This window comes from Danio aesculapii, chromosome 3, assembly GCF_903798145.1.
Source record: "Danio aesculapii chromosome 3, fDanAes4.1, whole genome shotgun sequence".
In the NCBI taxonomy this organism is placed as follows: Eukaryota; Metazoa; Chordata; class Actinopteri; order Cypriniformes; family Danionidae; genus Danio; species Danio aesculapii.
Genome location: NC_079437.1, coordinates 18,599,318 through 18,618,796, shown reverse-complemented (window position 1 = coordinate 18,618,796; position 19,479 = coordinate 18,599,318). Strand labels below are relative to the sequence as shown.

Here is a 19,479-nt window from a genome sequence, read left to right as displayed (position 1 = left end):
CTACAAATGCCTATGTGATAGCAAAGTGGCAGATTCAAAAACAAGACTATGTCCTATGTCAATGAGGGAGATATCGTCATTAATGGGTGGGACTTTAATGGGAAGTGACACTTCTAGTGTTGAAAAAAAAAATCTTCTCTCTGTTAAACATAAATTGGGGAAAAAATAAACAGGGGGGCTAATAAGTCTGACTTCAAATGTGTATGTATGTATGTATATATATATATATATATATATATATATATATATATATATATATATATATATATATATATATATATATATATATATATATATTTGCCTCCATGGAATGGCAATTCTTCTCTGATGATGTCAGTTTGACAGCTTGGGCGAAATATGCTTAGCCCCACCCCTCAAACCATTAGTTTACAGAAAATGAAAAATGAGCAGGAGGAGATGCGCAAAAATAAAACCCCTTCATACTAAAGTAAAGTCTTAGCAACTTTTGGTTCACACTGACTTTAAATGAATGCATTTGGCTGATAGTGTTGATTAAAAGACATATACACTACATTGGAAGAATTTCTTTGTACCATTTCAAACATAAGCTCTAGATAAATTGCATACAGATAAAGGTGAAGTTTTAAAATTTAAATAGAAAAAATAAATAAATAAAATAAGGATGCACAACAGTTTGTGACTTATGCCAAACAAAATCTAATGTTGATATGACCACTAATATATTAGTTTTACATTGCAGTAAAGAATACATACATACTGTGTGCTACGTTCTGAAATTTTGTATGCATGATGCACCCAGAGACCTTTGGAAAAATGTGCAGTATGAAACAGCACACACTGCATGAAGTGCTGTATCCCACAATGCAATGGTCTTGACTTGACCTTCCATCTCATGCAGTGTAACGAATGAGCCAGCTTCAAAACCTTTACAGCCTTAATCAAATATGGATTTAAAAAAAAAAGAGAAAATAAATGAAAAATTTTACTGCAAGGATAACTGTGACATAACAAGAATTTACTTTAACTTCATAAATACTTTTATAACTTTTAGAAAATCACATCATTTAGAGCTAATAAAACACAAAGGTACTGATGCTGCATAAATATTTTATGCATTAGTCCTTATTTAAGAATGCATACGGAAATTAAACAAATTAGTTTAAGAGGTACAAATCTACATAACCATAAATATTCATTCATTTTCCTTCAGCTTTCCTCAGTCCTTTATTTACCCATGGTCGCCACAGCGGAATGAATCGCCAAATATTCTAGCATTTGTTTTTATGCAGCGGATGCCCTTCCAGCCACAACCCAGTACTTGGAAACACCCAAACACTCTCATGCTACAGTCACACTTGAGTTTGTGCGTGCATAATTCTGAAATTTTCTGCGAAAAGGGGCGGGACTAAACAAGATAATTAGACATAAAAAAAAAGCGAGCAATTGGTCCATATTTTAGATTTTTGTCCAGAGAGGTCCTGTTTTGATCCTCGATTGGTCTCACGCAATCATGTCATGTGATTTTGCTGGTCAGAGTTCATCAAGCTTGAACTTTCCAATGCAGCGGAAACTTGTTGCACGACCTTGCGTTTCCGGTCAGACGCATTCGTGTGTGTATGAATGGAAGTCTATGGAGAGAAAAGAGAAGTGTGACTTTACACACTGCGGCCAATTTAACTTACTCAATTTACCTGTACCACATGACTTTGGACTGTGGGGGAAACCGGAGCACCTGAAGGAAACCCTCGCGAACACGTGGAGAACATGCAAACTCCAGACAGAAATGCCAACCAGCCCAGCCAGGACTCGAACCAGCGACCTTCTTGCTGTGAGGCTACAGTGCTGACCAATGAACCACTGTGCTGCCCCTTAACCATATACAGTCTAGCTTGAAATTTTTCCCTGGGGTATACATAATTTTGGCCTCGACTGTGGATAAGTTATAATTTGTCATGACATCAAGAGCTATTTGGGATTTGAAGCAAATCTGAAAAGTGAATTTGCAAAAAAAAATATATATATATTAAGAAAGTAGCTGGATGAGTGTATTTGGGCCGAGCGTCTGGTAATGGAAGACAGTAAAGATTTGATGACTAATGGGAAATGAGTAACGAGAAAGCTGAATGATAATGAAAGACTGTCTTTATTTAACTGCGTGTGTGATTTATTTTGTTTGTTATTTTGTGTCTTCAGCACATTTTCCTCTCTATTTTCAGTTATTTTCAATCATCCTTCAGTTTGTGAAACCAGACAAATAACATGCTTAAAAATACATTCACAAGGAAATATATTTGCCTTTTAGACTTTCACTATAATCACATCATCTGTCAAAGATCAGTTGCATATCAGCCATTTTTGCTTGTTACAATGTACTAAGAAAATAGTTGAATTTCTTAATAGTGGATAAAGGGAAATTAATGTCCCTACAGTCCAAAGACATGTGCTATAGGTGATTTGGGTAAACATAATTGGCCGTATGTATGAGTGTGTGTGTGTGTGAATACGAGTGTGTATCGGTGTTTCCCAGAACTGAGTTGCAGCTGAAAGGGCATCCGCTACAAAAAACATATGCTGGAATAGTTGGCGGTTCATTCCGCTGTGGGCCCCCTGATAAATAAGAGACTAAGCCGAACGAAAATGAATGAATGAACTTCTACTATTATTAATGGTATTGTCATCTTGTATGATTGCTTTTACCCCCTAAATATTTTATAAATTTTTATTCAAAGTAACCAAATACATTTTATTTTTCTGCTTTTTTAAATTTTTGAATAACTTTTATATTTATTTATCAATTTTTATTTTTAAGTTACAATTATTAAAGTCAAATAAAAAAAGTAAAATATTTCCTCAATAATAACTAAAATAATTTAGAATTATAAAATAGATTTTTATTTTTTTCAAGCAACAAAAGTAAATGTGGTTTTATGACTTCAGTGCTGGTAATAATCCTGTTTTGGACCAACAATGTTAAAAGTTGCTGTAAATTTTTGGTTGCCAGTAATACTGTAAAACTTACAAGTGTTACAACTGTAAATCAACAATTCCAATTGTGTTGTAAAACTATAGCACAGCTGTGTTTGTTAATTTACAGTGCGCTTGTAAATTTTGCCAGTAATACTATAAAAAATATGCAACACAGACTCACCGTGAATACGTACCCTGTATACATTTTTGTAGAGCGCAAATTGAGCCAAGTATGGGTGCATGTTGTCTTCAAAACGAATTCCACGAGGCTATAATGCTGCCGACAGCTTCTGTTTCTTTTCGCTCTACCAGCTGATCACTTAACTCCGTGTAAACGGCTTTTGCACTGTTATCAGTTTGTCCAGTGGCTGAAGTGTAAGTTGGTGAACTTGAGACACAGAGAGGAGTTAACTGCGATGACTGGGCTTCCAGAAAGCAGGTAAAACAAAAGGCAAAAATTAATAGTAAATAAAAAGTATATAAATAGTATAAAGGAAAAATAACAGGGTGAGATCGTGGTAAGATCTGAAAACATGGTAAAAACAGTCAGTTGATCAGTCAGTTGACAGTGGCTTCTGGTGGATTTACGCGAGAACAGCAGGCGCGAATGGCACTCGCGAGAGAAATTTGAGCAAAAAATTCGCAAAAACAAAAACTGCAAAAAAACGTACCTCCTGGGACGTATTTCACACTCTCCAGAAAGGTATACAGGGGTACGTATCCATAATGTGCCTGGGTTGCAACAATGCCAATAATACAAAAAAAATTTGCCAGTAATACTGTAAAATTTACAAGTGCACCGTACATTAATAATTAGAATTGTGCTGTAAAACTACAACAAAAAATAAGGTCAAGAATCTTGGTGTGATTCTGGAGTCAGATGTGAGTTTCAGTAGCTATGCCAAAGCAGTAAAATAAATCAGCATACGATCATCTAAAAAACATTGCAAAAACAATGCTTTCAGTGAAGACTTAGAGAAACTTGTTCATGCTTTTATCAGCAGCAGAGTGGATTACTGTAACGGCCTCCTCACGGGCGTTCCCAAAAAGACAGTCAGACAGCTGCAGCTTATCCAGAACCAGAAAATCAGAGCACATCACACCTGTCCTCAGGTCTTTACACTGGCTTCCAGTTACAATCAGAAAAGATTTTAAAGTATTAGAACTTGTCTACAAATCACTCAATGGCCTAGAACCTCAATACATTACAGATGTGCTCACTGAATACAAACCTAACAGATCATTTATATCATTAAGATCAACTAAATTAGAAATTCTAAGAGTTCATTCAAAGCAGGGTGAATCCGCTTTCAGCTACTACGCCCACTGCTGCTGGAATCAGCTTCCATAAATGATCAGATGTACTCCAACATTAGGCACATTAAAATCAAGACTGAAAACACATCTGTTTAGCTGTGCCTTTACTAAATGAGCACTGTGCTATGTCCGACAGATCGCACTATTGTGTCTTTCTTTTCTTTTTCATTCTTTTATAAGATGTTTTAACACATTTTAATCAGATTTTATCTGTTTTTAATCATTTTAAATTCTTTTAATCATTTTTATTTTCTTGCTTCTTTTAGTGAAGTTTATTCATAAACTAATTTCGAGAGGATCATGTGCTTATGATTAATAGCAGCTGGTCCCGCATTAGCTAACGCATGATCCACCAATCAGATGATTCCTAAATCACTATAAATATCCAGAGTATCTTACCTTAGCCATCTTGGTCTTGAAGAATCCCCCCTTCCACCCCTACTCCTCCCCTTTCCTTGACAGGGTGGCACAGAGGCCCAGGGGTTAGCCCTATTGCCTCACAGCAAGAATGTCAGTGGATCAGGTCTTTAACTGGCCAGGTTGACATTTCTGTGCAGAGTTTACATGTTCTCCCTGGGTTAGCGTGGGTTTTCCCCAGGCTCTCCAGTTTCCTACCACGGGCCAAAAAACATGTAACATAAATCAGCAAAACCAGATCGACACCATAGACGAGCGATTAATCAACAATATTTCTCTCCATAGTTATTCATAATTTGCATTCAATATTTACAAGCAGGGGAGTTCTCGAGACCTACCTGAGCTCAAACTCCCCTCTCGCCCTGCAAACAGGAGGAAGCCCCGGGCTCGAGGATCTCATGATTCAGGGCTCTCTCTTAGGACAGCATGCCAAACACACTTTATTATCAATCATCAGCTAAGTGTGAACTCTTGAATTCTTGTTTATGTAAAGCACTTTGAATTACCATTGTGTATGTATATTACCAATGAGTATTACCAATGTGCTGCATAAATAAACTTGCCTTGCCTTCTACTGTACGAACAAAACAGATTAAATATTCTTCAAAATATCATAGTTTTATAATGAACTGTTCCTTTCTTTAAATGTAGTTCAATATCTACTGTAGATGTTCAAATGAAAAAATCTGAATTCTTTTAAAGTCCTTTTTCCAGTTCATCCTTTTTTAGCTTTTACCCTTAGATGCACATTCAGTAGTAGAAACACACATTCAGGTGCCTCTGAAGGCTCTTAATGAGGTGTGTGTGGATGTGTGTGTGAGCTTATGTGTGCTGCTGACACACTCACGCTTACGGCTACATCATCAACAATCTCTAATGACATCCCAGAGTGTTCTGCTTCATACAGTACACACAAAGACGCACACACACAAACACACACACACAACGCCGATAAACAAATGAGAATACATACACACAGATTGACATACAACTACACTGCACACACAAACTAACTTATGCACACCCAGACATGTGCACAAATATACACACAGTGTAGCATATACATGTACACGCACACACGCACACACGCACGCACGCACGCACGCACGCACGCACACACGCACGCACGCACGCACGCACGCACCGCACACACACACACACACACACACACACACACACACACAGAGCTGCACAGCTGGCATGAGGTGAATCTGGGGACTGGAGAAAGAGAATGTTTTCTGGCAAACATTCAGGTCAATGTCTCAGGCGAACACACTGTCCTTAACAAAATCCAGATGATGTGTAGCACTAGAGACATAATCACAGTAATAAGGTCTCAAAAATAAAAGCAAGAAAACAGCAGGCTGAGAATTCTGTGGCGACATTTCACACCCTCAGCAAACAAGACGAAGAGAGATGAATGTTGCTGAACACGGCCGGCTTCAGTGTTTGTGGGTTGGCAGTGGAGAGTCACTGTGAGAGTTTTCAAGTTGTTAAACAGCAAAACAAATGAAAAAGACTGTAGGGGTGTTGAGAAATGTGTGTGTACACAGAGATTGAGATGTAGAGCAGCTGTACAGTAAACACGGTTCGTGTGTGTGCGCGTGTTTGGGGTTACTGAGCTTAGCTTTTTGGACAAATTATTATTATTATTATTATTATTATTATTATTATTAATATTAAAAATAACAATAATAGTAATAGTAATACTAATAATAGTTATTATTTATAATAACATGAATAAATATTATATTAATAAAAAAATAATTACTATTATTATTATTATTATTATTATTATTATTACCATCGTTATTATTAACATTATTAGTAGTAATAATAATAACAACAACAATAATAATAATAATGATAAGTATAATTATTATTACTAATATATGAATAATTATTATTGTTATTATAAATACTAATTATTATAATTATTATTATCATCATCATTAATGTTATCAGTAGTAATAATAATAATAATAATTATTATTATTACTAATATATTAATAATTAGTTCTGTTATTATAAATATTTATTATTATTATTATTATTACTACGAATATATAAAACATACATATAATTAATAATAATGCTAACAAGCATTTCTCAATTTAATTATTACCATTGTAATTATTATTATTTTTCAGTTTCTACTAGGGAACATTTTTCAATTCAATTCTAAGGGCTCATTCAAAAAGCTAAGCATAGAGCATGGTTGAATCCCAACACAGAAACTTTCAACAAATTCTTCTGATTGTTCCACTGCTTTGGAACTGACAGCGATGAGCAGCGCTTGTAAAAGTTGAAGTTCTTATAAAGAAGGCATTTACAAACCACGATGCTTACTTCGCAGCACTTCTAAAGGCGCAAGACACTAGCATAATGGGCACACACATCCATAAAGTGTTTATATTGTAAAACAAAAGAAAAGTAACATGTTGCAAATGAAAAAGTGCATTGTGTGTGAACCACCCCTAAGTGTGCTTCAAAGGTGAGTGGGCTTGACAAACCACCTTCAGGAAACATGCTTGTTTCTTTTTCATCTCCATATGCACCAGACACTTTCCTACAAATACTGTTACAAGGACTCGATTTAATAAAAACTGCTAAACTAACTTGGACTTTCTAAATATTGCGGTTCCCTGATGATTTTACCCGTTTTTTTATCCCGTTTGTAAACTGCTTTGAATAAAAGAATCTGCTAAATAAATATATGTAAATATCTTTCAAGATTAGGGTTTGAATAAAAAAAAAACACAATACATGGCCCTGCTGTGTCCTCATTTAAATGATGGCTTAACAAACAAGGATGTTTTAGAAGATTTAACTGAGAGTTAGAAGAGGAAAAATGTCTCTCTGTTCTCTCTGTGTGAGGACAAATAACAAACAAGCAATATGACAACAGAAGCAGCCTTTCTTCCATTTCCAGCACCCCCTCCTCTCTCTCTCTCTCTTTCTCTCTGTACACTTTTATTAGTTTCTACATACCCTTATTTGCACTTTTATTTAAGCAATGTCATTTGGCCATTGTTCTCTAGCTGTGGTTGACAGAGCTTCCAGAGAGGATTGTGGGACACACATGCACACACACAGGTCTGATAGCCTTGATCAGCGCTTCAAACGCTCATTGTCAGTCTCACACTTCCAGCGCTCCATCGCTCTCTCTGTCTGCGTCTGGATCAGTGTCCTCACTGCGGGGAAGGACAGGAGAGCGAGACATGAATGCAGACGTACAGAGAGCACATTAGCAGAGACGGAGACTGTGCCAGTTTCACACAAAGCCATTCACAAGACTCCTAAAAATCACTAAAACTGAAACAAATCACACACACAACACAATTACCAAAACAATAAAGGATTAAAAATAATACAATAAATAAAGCAACAAATATTACTAATTAAAATAACAGAATTATGATACAAACATAATTTTGAAATTTGGTATTATTTTGGCATCATAGTAAGTTGTTTTCATTGAAATTGTAGTTACTTTTTAAAGATTTCCTTGAATGCATTGATACAATATTTTAAAGGGTCACGAAACACCACTACACATTTTTTGAGATGTTGACAGTCATATGTGTCCCACCCTGCTAAAAACACTATTAGGACACATATATTTCACTAAAAAAGTAAAAATTGGTTGTTTTTGCATTGTTTTGAGCAAATTCGTTCTTCCGGTTTGAGAAGAAATTTTGAAGCTGCGTCACGGCGATTAGATCCTTGTGTAAATCCAGCATGTAGCCTGGATGTCTGTACTGGCCGGTAGAATGTGACGTCTTTGAGTTTTCATTATTAATTCATGAGAAAGACTTGGTTCGAACCAATCAGCGCGCTCTATTGTGAATGAGTTGCAACTTGATTAATATGCATGATAAAGCTTTGAAGACTGTGTTTACCTGTTACAGTGTTCAGAGAGACGGCACGTTGTGTTGCCAGGTGTAATTAAAACAAGTGGAAGAAGAAGAATTATTCGGAGACATTGGTCGTAAGTGTTGCATTTATAAATGTGCCACAATGAAGGTTTTGTTTCCATTTTCCCGGGATTAGAGTACCGCTCATGTGTGGGCCCACATTTGTGGATTACAGTGGTCTGCTAACATGCGACAAAAATATGTTTCTAAAGAACATTTTCTACCCGAGAGCTTCTCGCATCTGGAAATGGTGAAATCCTGATTAGCTGCTCGTCTCATTTTAAAAAAGACACGGTTCCAGTTTGTGTTGATTGGTCTGTCTCTACAGATTTGGTAAGTGCGTGATCAGTGTTCTTTGTTTATTCAGATGGCAAGGTTAGTTAGTATCGTCAGCAGTACTCTTTCAGCTTTTAAAGACATATCTTAGTTAAAATAATTTAGTTACTAAATTAACAGTACATTAATATCATTATAATATTATGGACTGAAAGATCCGCTTTAAATGCTGCTCTCCGAATGTAAACATGTAAACACCTCAATAAAACCATTACCGTCGTGTAGGATTTTCACCGCATATGATTTTTTGCTGCATTTTGTGACAGGATAGTCTATACACACAAACCTGTCTGACGTTATTGTCTGCACCTACCAAGTCTCTGCATCTACTGAGAAATGCAGAGTTTTTTTTTTCTCCCATTCGGTGTGCAGCATCACCAAATTCCATTTAAAACTACACTATTTCAGTAGTTCCTTATATCAATATCTCGTTTGTCATGGGGGGCATGCATGAAATGTTCCTGAATGAAAGAGAAAGTGCCAAACTGCAGTTAATGTCGACAAATTAAGAATGAAACATGCAATATTACATGAACTTCCGGAGAAAATGTGGATAGCATGGCATTGATTTTAATCAAATTTTGTGCTATAACATGTAAAACGGGATCATGAAAGGAACATTCAAAAAGCAACTCATGTAAACACCTTAATCATATTATTGTCTTATTCAGATTAAGGCAAATAATTTGATTACTGATGTCCATGTAAACATAGTCACTGTCTCCCCTGTGTCTGTATTTGTGTTGCCTCTGTGAAAATCAGCGAGTACATGTACTGAAACTCCCCTCTTCAAGCAAACCCTTCCGTCTTTCACCACTTGACACTCCCACCTAAACAAAGCTGGAGTCACACACTTTCCTAACTTGTTTCAAACTAGAGGTGTTAAAAACACCCTGCTGAGATGGGCGGGAGGGGTCGTGACCCTGTAAATGATGATAAAGCTGGTTTTGACCATATTTGGAAGGGTTGTGAATACTAATGGACTCGGCTTTGACACTCAAGCAAGTCTCATTCTCAGTGTCTGACACCAAAGACTATAGACTCCACAAGACATGTCACTCGTATAGTTTTGAATAGGTAAAAGTGTAATGGTCAACATGGCACTTGAATTAAGAACTGCCTTTCTTTTGATGCTAAAAGAAGCTGGTTGATGCAACATTTATGTCGATATTGGACTATGGTGATGTTATCTATATGCATGCTTCGTCTTAAAGTCTCATGCATTTAATACCGTTTACCATGGTGCACTAAAATTTAGAACTAATTTTAAATCCCTTACTTACAGTTGTGTGCTGTATACTAGGGTAGGTTGGTCTGCTTTGTCCATTTGTAGGCTCAAGCATTGGCATATCCTTGTTTACAAATCTATACTGGGTTTACTCCCATCATATCTACACAATTACATTTGTAAAAAGCCTGTTCTTAACTATGGTCTTCGTTCACAGGATATTTACTTACTGTCTGTTCCTAAAGTGCGGACTGAGATGGGAAAAAAGGCTTTTAAGTACGCAGCACCTTTTGCAGGGAATAATCTGCTAACACAGTTGCAGTTCAAAGAATTGATTTCACTAAATGCTTTTTAGACTATAAAAGATTTAAAAGTTGAAACACAGGTTTGTAGATGTTTTGAATAGTTTGTCAGTGTGATTCATGTTAACTGTTAATTGTTTTTTGTTTGTTGTCTGTTAGACCCATGTGACATGTATACTGCCTAATCTTGGCCAGTATGCTCTTGTAAAAATGATTTTTAATCTCACTGTGTCTTACCTGGTAAAATAAAGGTTATAATAATAATAATAATAATAATAATAATAATAATAATAATAATAATAATAATAATAATAATAATAATAATGGCGAATGAAGCCCCGCCTTCTAGTACAGGAGCCAATCGTCGAGCCAATCGTCGATCGCTAATCGTCGGCAACTTTAAGCAAGATATGTTATGTTTTCCCATTACTTTCTTAAACACATCTAAACAATTGTATTAATTTATTTTTCATAATTTTCCTTTTGGAGAATGTCTTATTTTAATAATAATAAAATTAAATGTATTTGCACTTTAAGCTGAATACTGTAAAACCCAACGGTCAACTGAAATGCGTAGTTAACTCAAAATTGACTATAAGTTAATTCTACTCATTTGAAAAGAGTATTAAACTCAGCGTTGAAGGTAATGAGTTAATTAAAAACCTCATTACTCCACTTAAATGGACAAAGTTCACAGTACTCAAATAGATTAGTTTTTTTAAACACAAATGGTTTGCAGCAATCGATTTCCTCAACATTTGAGTTAGAGGTCTGCATTCCGACCAGATTTCTTGTGGTACGGAAATAAATTTCAGAATAAAGCACGATATATCGGTCGGTAACTCTAGAGTAATTTGAATAGGAGCGGGCGGTCTATAGTGTGTTTGTGTGTGTGTGCAGTGCTTAATTTGTGAAGTGTGAGGTCCTGGAACAGATCGGGGTAACGGATCCGGCATGTTACCCGAGGATGTAGAGGTGTCGCACACGAAAGTGGAGAGGGTTGGGGAGACGCGGAAGCAAGTGAAAGTGAATAGCGGATGGGGGAGGAGGGCGGTTGAGGAGGGGGATCGGTAAAATGAGGTGCCGGATTAGATTTCAGAGGTGCCAGATCCGCATCCGATGTGTATCTGCAGAAATTAAGCCCTGTGTGTGTGACTGAAAAAGCGCGCACATCCGCCGTGGTGCTGAGTGTGTGTGTGTGTGTGTGTGTGTGTCTGTGTGTGTGTGCGTGTGTGTGTGTGTGTGAATGAGAGAGTGCACGTCACACGGTACTCAAGTCTCAGCTCAAAGGGGGCAAACAAAACTGACATTTAGCCTACAATCCTTGCACAACCTACAATATTATCTGTTGTCTCTCTCTTTTGGTACTACCCAATTTTAATGTGAGATTAAACCAGATCTAAATTTAGCAGCAACGGTCGGGTCGAGTAGAAAACAGGGCGGGTCGGGCAGCGGATGAAGAAATGTTGAATATACGGCGGGAGCGGTTGAGTGCAGAATAAAACCTGGCGGGAGCGGGACTAAAAATTCAGTCCCATGTAGATCTCTAGTTTGAGTTGCCTTAACTTATTGGGTTTTACAGTACTCAGTTGGTTTGAGTTCTCTTCATTTATTGGGTTTTACTGTGCTCAAATTGCTTCTTTTTCTCAAATGGATTAAGTTCACAGTACTCATTAGGATCTGTTTTTGAACTTAAATGGTTTGTTGCTAACGGTTTCCTCAAATGGTTTGAGTTAGTTACCTTAACTCATTGAGATTTACAGTGTATCTTTCGAAATAATTATGTTCTCTCATCATGGCAAACAAAATATTAAAACTTATTTATTTATTATTTACAAAAATTATTATGTTTAAAAATGTCAATTTTATTTCTCTTTTAAACAGCCCTTGGGGAATATTAAATAAATAATTAATTTCACAGGAGGAGCTAATGTAATGTAATCTTAGATGTGATTAATCACAATTAATTGTTTGACAGCACTAGTTAAAACATTTTCCTTTGGTTGAAGATGCTCTCGTTTTGAGTGTTATTTGCATGCTGATGATAGAGTGACACTGAACACATTTTGCTTGATTAAGATTAATGATTAATACATTAATTGATCGTTAATATAAATGATGACTGATCACAATCAAAGAGACAGAATTGACTGAAACTGAAAACTCGCGCACTCACCGCTGGAGTCTTTTAAATCATCTGTCCTGCTTTAAGAATGCACAATTTGTACATGTCCAAGCATTGGTGAGCGTCATTAGCTTTGTCATAATGAAGCACTTTGATAGTGAGCTTCACTGTGCTTGTGTTCTGCAGGCTCCTCATATTATGATAACGTGCGGCCGCTGGCGTATCCAGACTGCGATGCTGTGCTCATCTGTTTTGATATCAGCAGACCAGAGACGCTGGACAGCATCACTAAGAAGGTCAGAAGATCCTCTTTTCTCTCTTATCTTCTCATATCCTGAAAGTGATAAAGAAAAATATCAGTATGTACCTGCTGAAGTGCATTTTTTGCAGTTCTAAACAAACACACATGCACATGATGTGTGCAAGTAAGATTTTTAAAGTGTTTTAAAAGAAGTCTATTATGCTCACCAAGGCTGTATTAATTTGATCGAAAATACAGTGAAAAGGGTAAAATAGTATTACAAATGAAAATAACTTTTGTTATTGAGTGTAGTTTAAAATGTCATTTATTCTTGTGATTCAATAATGTCTTCATAATACTTGTCACATGTTACTTCCGAAGTCATTCTTACAAGTTTATTGATACACAGTCATTTATAATGATTATAACACAATCTCACAGCAATTCGTAACTTTTTGATTCAGTGGTTAATGGTTTATTAAAAAAAAATAAAATAAATAATAATAATAATTTTATATATATATATATATATACATATATATATATATATATATATATATATATATATATACATACATACATACATACATATATATATACATACATATACAAATATATATATATATATAAAATTATTATTATTTTTATTTTTATTTTTATAAAATAAAAATAATATATATATATATATATATATATATATATATATATATATATATATATATATATATATATACACACACATACATACACATATATATTATATATATATATATATATATATATATATATATATATATATATATACACACACATACATACACATATATATTATATATATATATATATATATATATATATATATATATATATATATATATATATATATATATAATAATAAAGAAGTAAAGAAGCTCAACAGCGTTTAACACTAGTAATAATGATAAATCATTATTCCCTCCAGGATTTAGCTTTTTTTATTATTTATTTATATACAGTGCTCAGCATAAATGGGTAGACTTTTGAAAATTAATATTTTTATGCATTTCTCAATAAATAATATAAGGTAATATAATATAATGGTAGTATATTTTGGTGCATTTGAACAAAATTCATTCATTCATTTTCCTTCGGCTTAGTCCCTATCAGGGGTCGACACAGCAGAATGAACCGCCAACTTATCCAGCATATGTTTTACACAGCGGAAGTTTTACGCAGCTGCAACCCAGAACTGGGAAACACCCATACACTATTGCATTCACACACATACACTACAGCAAATTTAGCTTATTTAATTCACTATACTGCATGTCTTTAGACTGTGGGGAAAAACGGAGCACCTGGAGGAAACCCAAGCTAACACGCGGAGAACATGCAAACTCCACACAGAAATGCCAAGCGGCTCAGTTGGGGCTCGAATCAGTGACCTTCATGCTGTGAGGTGACAGTGCTAACCACTGAGCCACCGTGCATTTGAACAAAACAGATTTATTAAACAGATATATTTATTAAAATAATATTTTAGTCACCAAACATCTATAGAAATTTATTTCAATTTATGCAAAATATTGGAAAACAAAAATTACAAACTACAAAATGTCAACAAATTTCTTCTTTTTTTATACACTTGATTTTTTCTTTTTTTTATTTATTTAATATTTTTCCCCTCTTAAATTTTGGTGTACCAATTTTTGGACTGTTACCATAAGTTATTTTTTTAGATTAGCCCCAGTTTTGGCTTCAGTACTGACTAATTTAATGTATATGCATGAATATAATATTGTATAGCTTCATGTAGAAAATGAGAAGATATTGATTTAAAAGAGAGACTTAAAGAGAGGGTGTATCCGTTTATACCAATCGCTGTATAATTGTGGCTTGAAATTTTGTGACTGCATTTCTCAAAGCTTTTAGCATTATTTTTTTTACTTAGACTTATTATTAAGTATTGAAAATACACAAAAATATTATATCTTTTTTATCTCATTTATCCATTGGACTCTTAAGGGACTGCAAATGTTCCTTGAGCAACAAGACTGAAGTAATGATTCTAAAAAATAAATCACAAGAACAAATACAATTTGGGGCAGCACGGTGGCGCAATGAGTAGCACAATCCCTCACAGCAAGAAAGTCACTGGTTCGAGCCCCGGCTGGGTCAGTTGGTGTTTCTGTGTGGAGTTTGCCTGTTCTCCCCGTGTTTGCATGGGTTTCCTCCGGATGCTCCGGTTTCCCCTACAGATATAGATTAATTGGGTAAGCTAAATTGTCTGTGGTGTACAGTATGTGTGTTAACGAGTGTGTATGGGTGTTTCCCAGTGATGGGTTGCAGCTAGAAGGGCATCCGCTGCGTAAAACATACGCTGGATAAGTTGGAGGTGCATTCCACTGTGGCGACCCCAGATTAATAAAGGGACTAAGCCTAAAAGAAAATGAATGAATGAAATAGAATTTGAAGCTACTGTTCATTCAATAAGAAAACAATTCATTGGAACTGTAATAATACTTCACAATTGTGCAGTTGCTGACTTTTTTGAACTAATAAATGCAGCATTGGTGACCAAAATAGGCTTCTTTTAAAATCTAAAACCTTACTGATCCCAAGCGGCAGTGAATCCCGTGTCTCACAGTGAAAACATAATGTAATTGTTGACTAAGAGAAGTTTTTGTTTGTGGGTGTTTTGCAGTGGGAGGATGACGGCATTGTGGATTTAAACAAAAACACAAGCTTCACCTAAACACGGATGCCAACAATTATGTGGCCATGAGGGTGTGTGAGCTTATAGCGCTGAGGGCTTTGAACGTGTTTTTCACTTTTTTTTTATGCCTGCTGAGAAAAAGATATTGAGATGATGTAGGAAGAACAGTGGGAGTTATTAATGAATGTCACATATTTATATCTCAGTATTTTACAGAAGAAACGCACAGCTATATTCAACATGGATCTGTTAAATGGATCAAAGGTGACAGTTATCAAGATATTTATAATCATTTTACAAAATGTGTCACTGGTTTCTGCAAAAAATAAATAAATAAATAAAAATACAGCACACTAATGAATGATAAATGAATGAATGTTTGTTAATGACCAATTCAGCATATTAAAATGAATTCTGAAAGAGTATCGATGCTGAATATTTAGATTTGAGATGGCAGGAGTAATTTACAGTAAATTAAAATACAGTATAGATCTTTTTAAATTTAGCCAAATTCAAAATCAAAGTCAGCTGTATTGTCAATTCAACCACATGTACAGGACATACAGAGAATTGAACTTGCATTACTCTCAGACCCTACAGTAGGTGCATAACAGATAATATTAATATAAAAGTCGAATTTTAAAAATAAAATTACAATAAATACAATTACACTTATAATCTAAAAAATATAAGCAAAAAATAAATAAATAAAAATTGTATACAATACAATTACAAATAAGGGCACATGGCAAGGAGTGCAAACCAGAGTTGTGCAGATGCAAACAGTTTATAGTGCAAAAAGCTTGTAAATATGATGTAGTGATAAAGTGGCAGGGCCTTATTAATATACAGGGAGGTACACTGTAAAACCCAAAACGTTAAGGTAACTCAAACCATTAGAGGAAACGGATTGCAACAAACAATTTAAGTTCAAAAACTAATCTTAATGCGTGCTGTGAACTTAATCCATTTGAGAAAAAGAAGCTATTTAAGCGCAATAAAACTCAATAAACAAAGAGAACTCAAACCAATTGAGTACTGTAAAACCCAATAAGTTAAGGCAACTCGAACCGTTCGAAGAAACCGATTGCTACAAATCGTTTGAGTTAAACTAATCTATATGAGTACCGTGAACTTACTCCATTTAAGTTGAAGTAATGAGGTATTTAATTAACGTTCAGTTGAGATAACTACACTCATTTTATTTGATAAAGTTGACTGTTGGTTTGACAGTGCAGTATGAGGTAGCTATCAGTTCAATATTACACAAAGTGACCAATGCAGATGTGTGAGTGTGTGTGTGTTTACATGTGTATCAGGGTTCAAAGGTGAAGGGAGGAGGGAGTGGTGGCAGAGCCAGGAGACTAATAACATTTAATAACTAATTCTAATAACATTTGATACACTGTAAAACCCAACGGTCAACTTTATCAAATGAAATGAGTGTAGTTAACTCAAAATTGACTGAAAGTTAATTCTACTCATTTGAAAAGAATTTTAAACTCATGTTGAAGGTAATAAATACCTCATTACTTCAACTTAAATGGATTAAGTTCACAGTACTTATTAGGATTAGTTTTTTAAATGGTTTGCTGCAATCAGTATCCTCAAGTGGTTTGAGTTACCTTAACTTCTTGGGTTTTACAGTGTGTGAATTCTCTTTGTATTTTAATTTAAATCAAATAAATGATTCTTTGTGAGCACCAGAGACCACTATCAAAACATTCAAAGGTTTTAAAAAGACTTTGGCTAGTGACTTGAGATTAAAAATGTAATAAAAAAAGTAATAACTGAAATTAATAGCCATAACAATTGTATGTGCATTATTTTATTCAATTAATCAATAAATAAATGGCTGCCTAATGATTTGGAAACGAAAACACATTTATTTAAAAGAATAATAACGTGTATTTATATTTTACTATATTATAAGTTAATAAAAACATACAATTAAAAAAATTAAATGTCACTATATTGTTACTGAACTGTAAAGAATTTAATATATTTCATTTATTGTATAATTATTATTATTATTATTAGCGATGTCCAGATCCGATTATATGATCGGAAATTGGGCCCAACCAAACAGTTTCAGACTCAGAAATAGACATTACCTCCAGATCAGGACTCGAATATATATGTATAAATATGACAGAGTTTGACCTCTTTATTGACTTCACATGGAAACAGCAACACATGCGGCATGACATCACTTTGTTACAGAGACACTACTGGTTAAATTCCGACAAAGTAGAACACGGAAGCAACTAGAACCGGAAAGCGTGAGTATGACTGCGGTCTGGAGGTATTTTAAAATCGATGATGCCAACATTGCCATAGAAAACTGTGAGATATGTAAACTTGGGATTGTCTGCTGGGTATTTTAAGTTGAGGTGCTATTTGCTTTTACATTAATTTTTTTTAAATATATTTACTGTTGCACTAAAGTCCAAAAGTGAAGAATTGATGTTATTTATTAATTAATTGTTCAAGCTAACTCACAGAAGTGCTCTGTTTCTTAACAGAGTTGTTGAATGTTAAAATAATGTGTATTAAATAAGAAACATCTAGGATCTGTTTCTTCGCTCTTTTTTATTATTTTTTATATATTATAGAAATATCGGATAGGGTTTCGGTATCGGCAGATACTCAAAATAAAAATCAAACTCAAATCAGAACCACCAACTTATCCAGCATATGTTTTACACAGCGGAAGCCCTTCCAGCTGCAACCCATCTCTGTGAAACATCCATAGACACTCATACACTATGGACAATTTAGACTACCCAATTCACCTGTACCACTTGTCTTTGGACTGTGGGGGAAACCGGAGCACTCGGAGGAAACCCACACTAACGCAGGGAGAACATGCAAACTCCACACAGAAACGCCAACGGACCCAGCCGAGGCTCAAACCAGAGACCTTCTTGCTGTGAGGTGACTGCACTACCTACTGCGCCACCGCATCGCCTATTATTATTACTTTTATTATTAATAATAATAATAATAATAATAATAACAATAATTGCAACAACATATAGTTTAAATATGTACTAATACTTTTATCATAGCTTTTTCTTGGCTCAAAAAAAGTGTAATTATTTCCCAGAAATACAGAAAAACTACTAATTTGCTTCTGTTTAGTTGTTAAATAATTTTCAACTATTGTTATTACTTACTTTAGAAAATTATCGCATTTTCAAACACATGTTTGCTTCTGACTTCATATTTGTTATTAGTAAAAAAAAAAAAAAAACAAGTAACACTTTACACCAAAACAAGTAACACCAACTGACAAGTTTACACCACAACAAGTAACACCAACTAACAAGTTTACACCAAAACAAGTCACACCAACTGACAAGTAACTTTTTTATATAGTCGTCAACATCAAAATTAATGCTTGGTGAGTGTTAATTCTAAGTACTGCTACATTTTTAACATCGATTTATTATTATAATTATTATTATTATTATTAGAGAGTGATTTAACCTGACATAATTATCCAAAAATGAATCCAGGATTGGCTCCGCATTTCATCATTTACCCTTTCCACAAAAGGGGCGGGGCTAACGGCTGCTGTGGAATGTTGAGAGGCAGGCAATGACCTCTGATTGGTCAGTTAACGGTGGCATTTAAGGTTAAAGATCACAGCACTGTTTGATGGATGGCTGCACACATTCAGAAGCTGTGAAATGGTGACATAGCTGAGATAGCTGAACCTTTGCACCCTCGCACACACAAATGCACGATGCATGCTCACACACAGGCGAACTGTCTGTGTAACTGGCTATGGATGGTTTGCATTAGCAGGAATGTTCCTGAAAACACTGGTGTAAAAGAAATCTGAAGCTGTGTTTGTTAAAGTGATAGCTCACCCAATGCTTAAAATTCTGTCGTCATTTACTCACCATCCAAACCTGTTTTAGTTTCTTTTATCTGTTAAACACAA

At 34.9% G+C, this 19,479-nt stretch overlaps 1 protein-coding gene across 1 annotated transcript in view; it reads left to right on the top strand.

The window, feature by feature from the left end:
• The window catches only part of rnd2 (Rho family GTPase 2), a 46,406-nt gene that overhangs the window by 10,354 nt on the left and 16,573 nt on the right, over positions 1 to 19,479 (top strand). Inside the window, exon 3 of the mRNA XM_056453310.1 lies at positions 12,778 to 12,887. Coding sequence (XP_056309285.1) covers positions 12,778 to 12,887 — 110 coding nt within the window. The remainder of the gene's footprint in view (positions 1 to 12,777; positions 12,888 to 19,479) is intronic.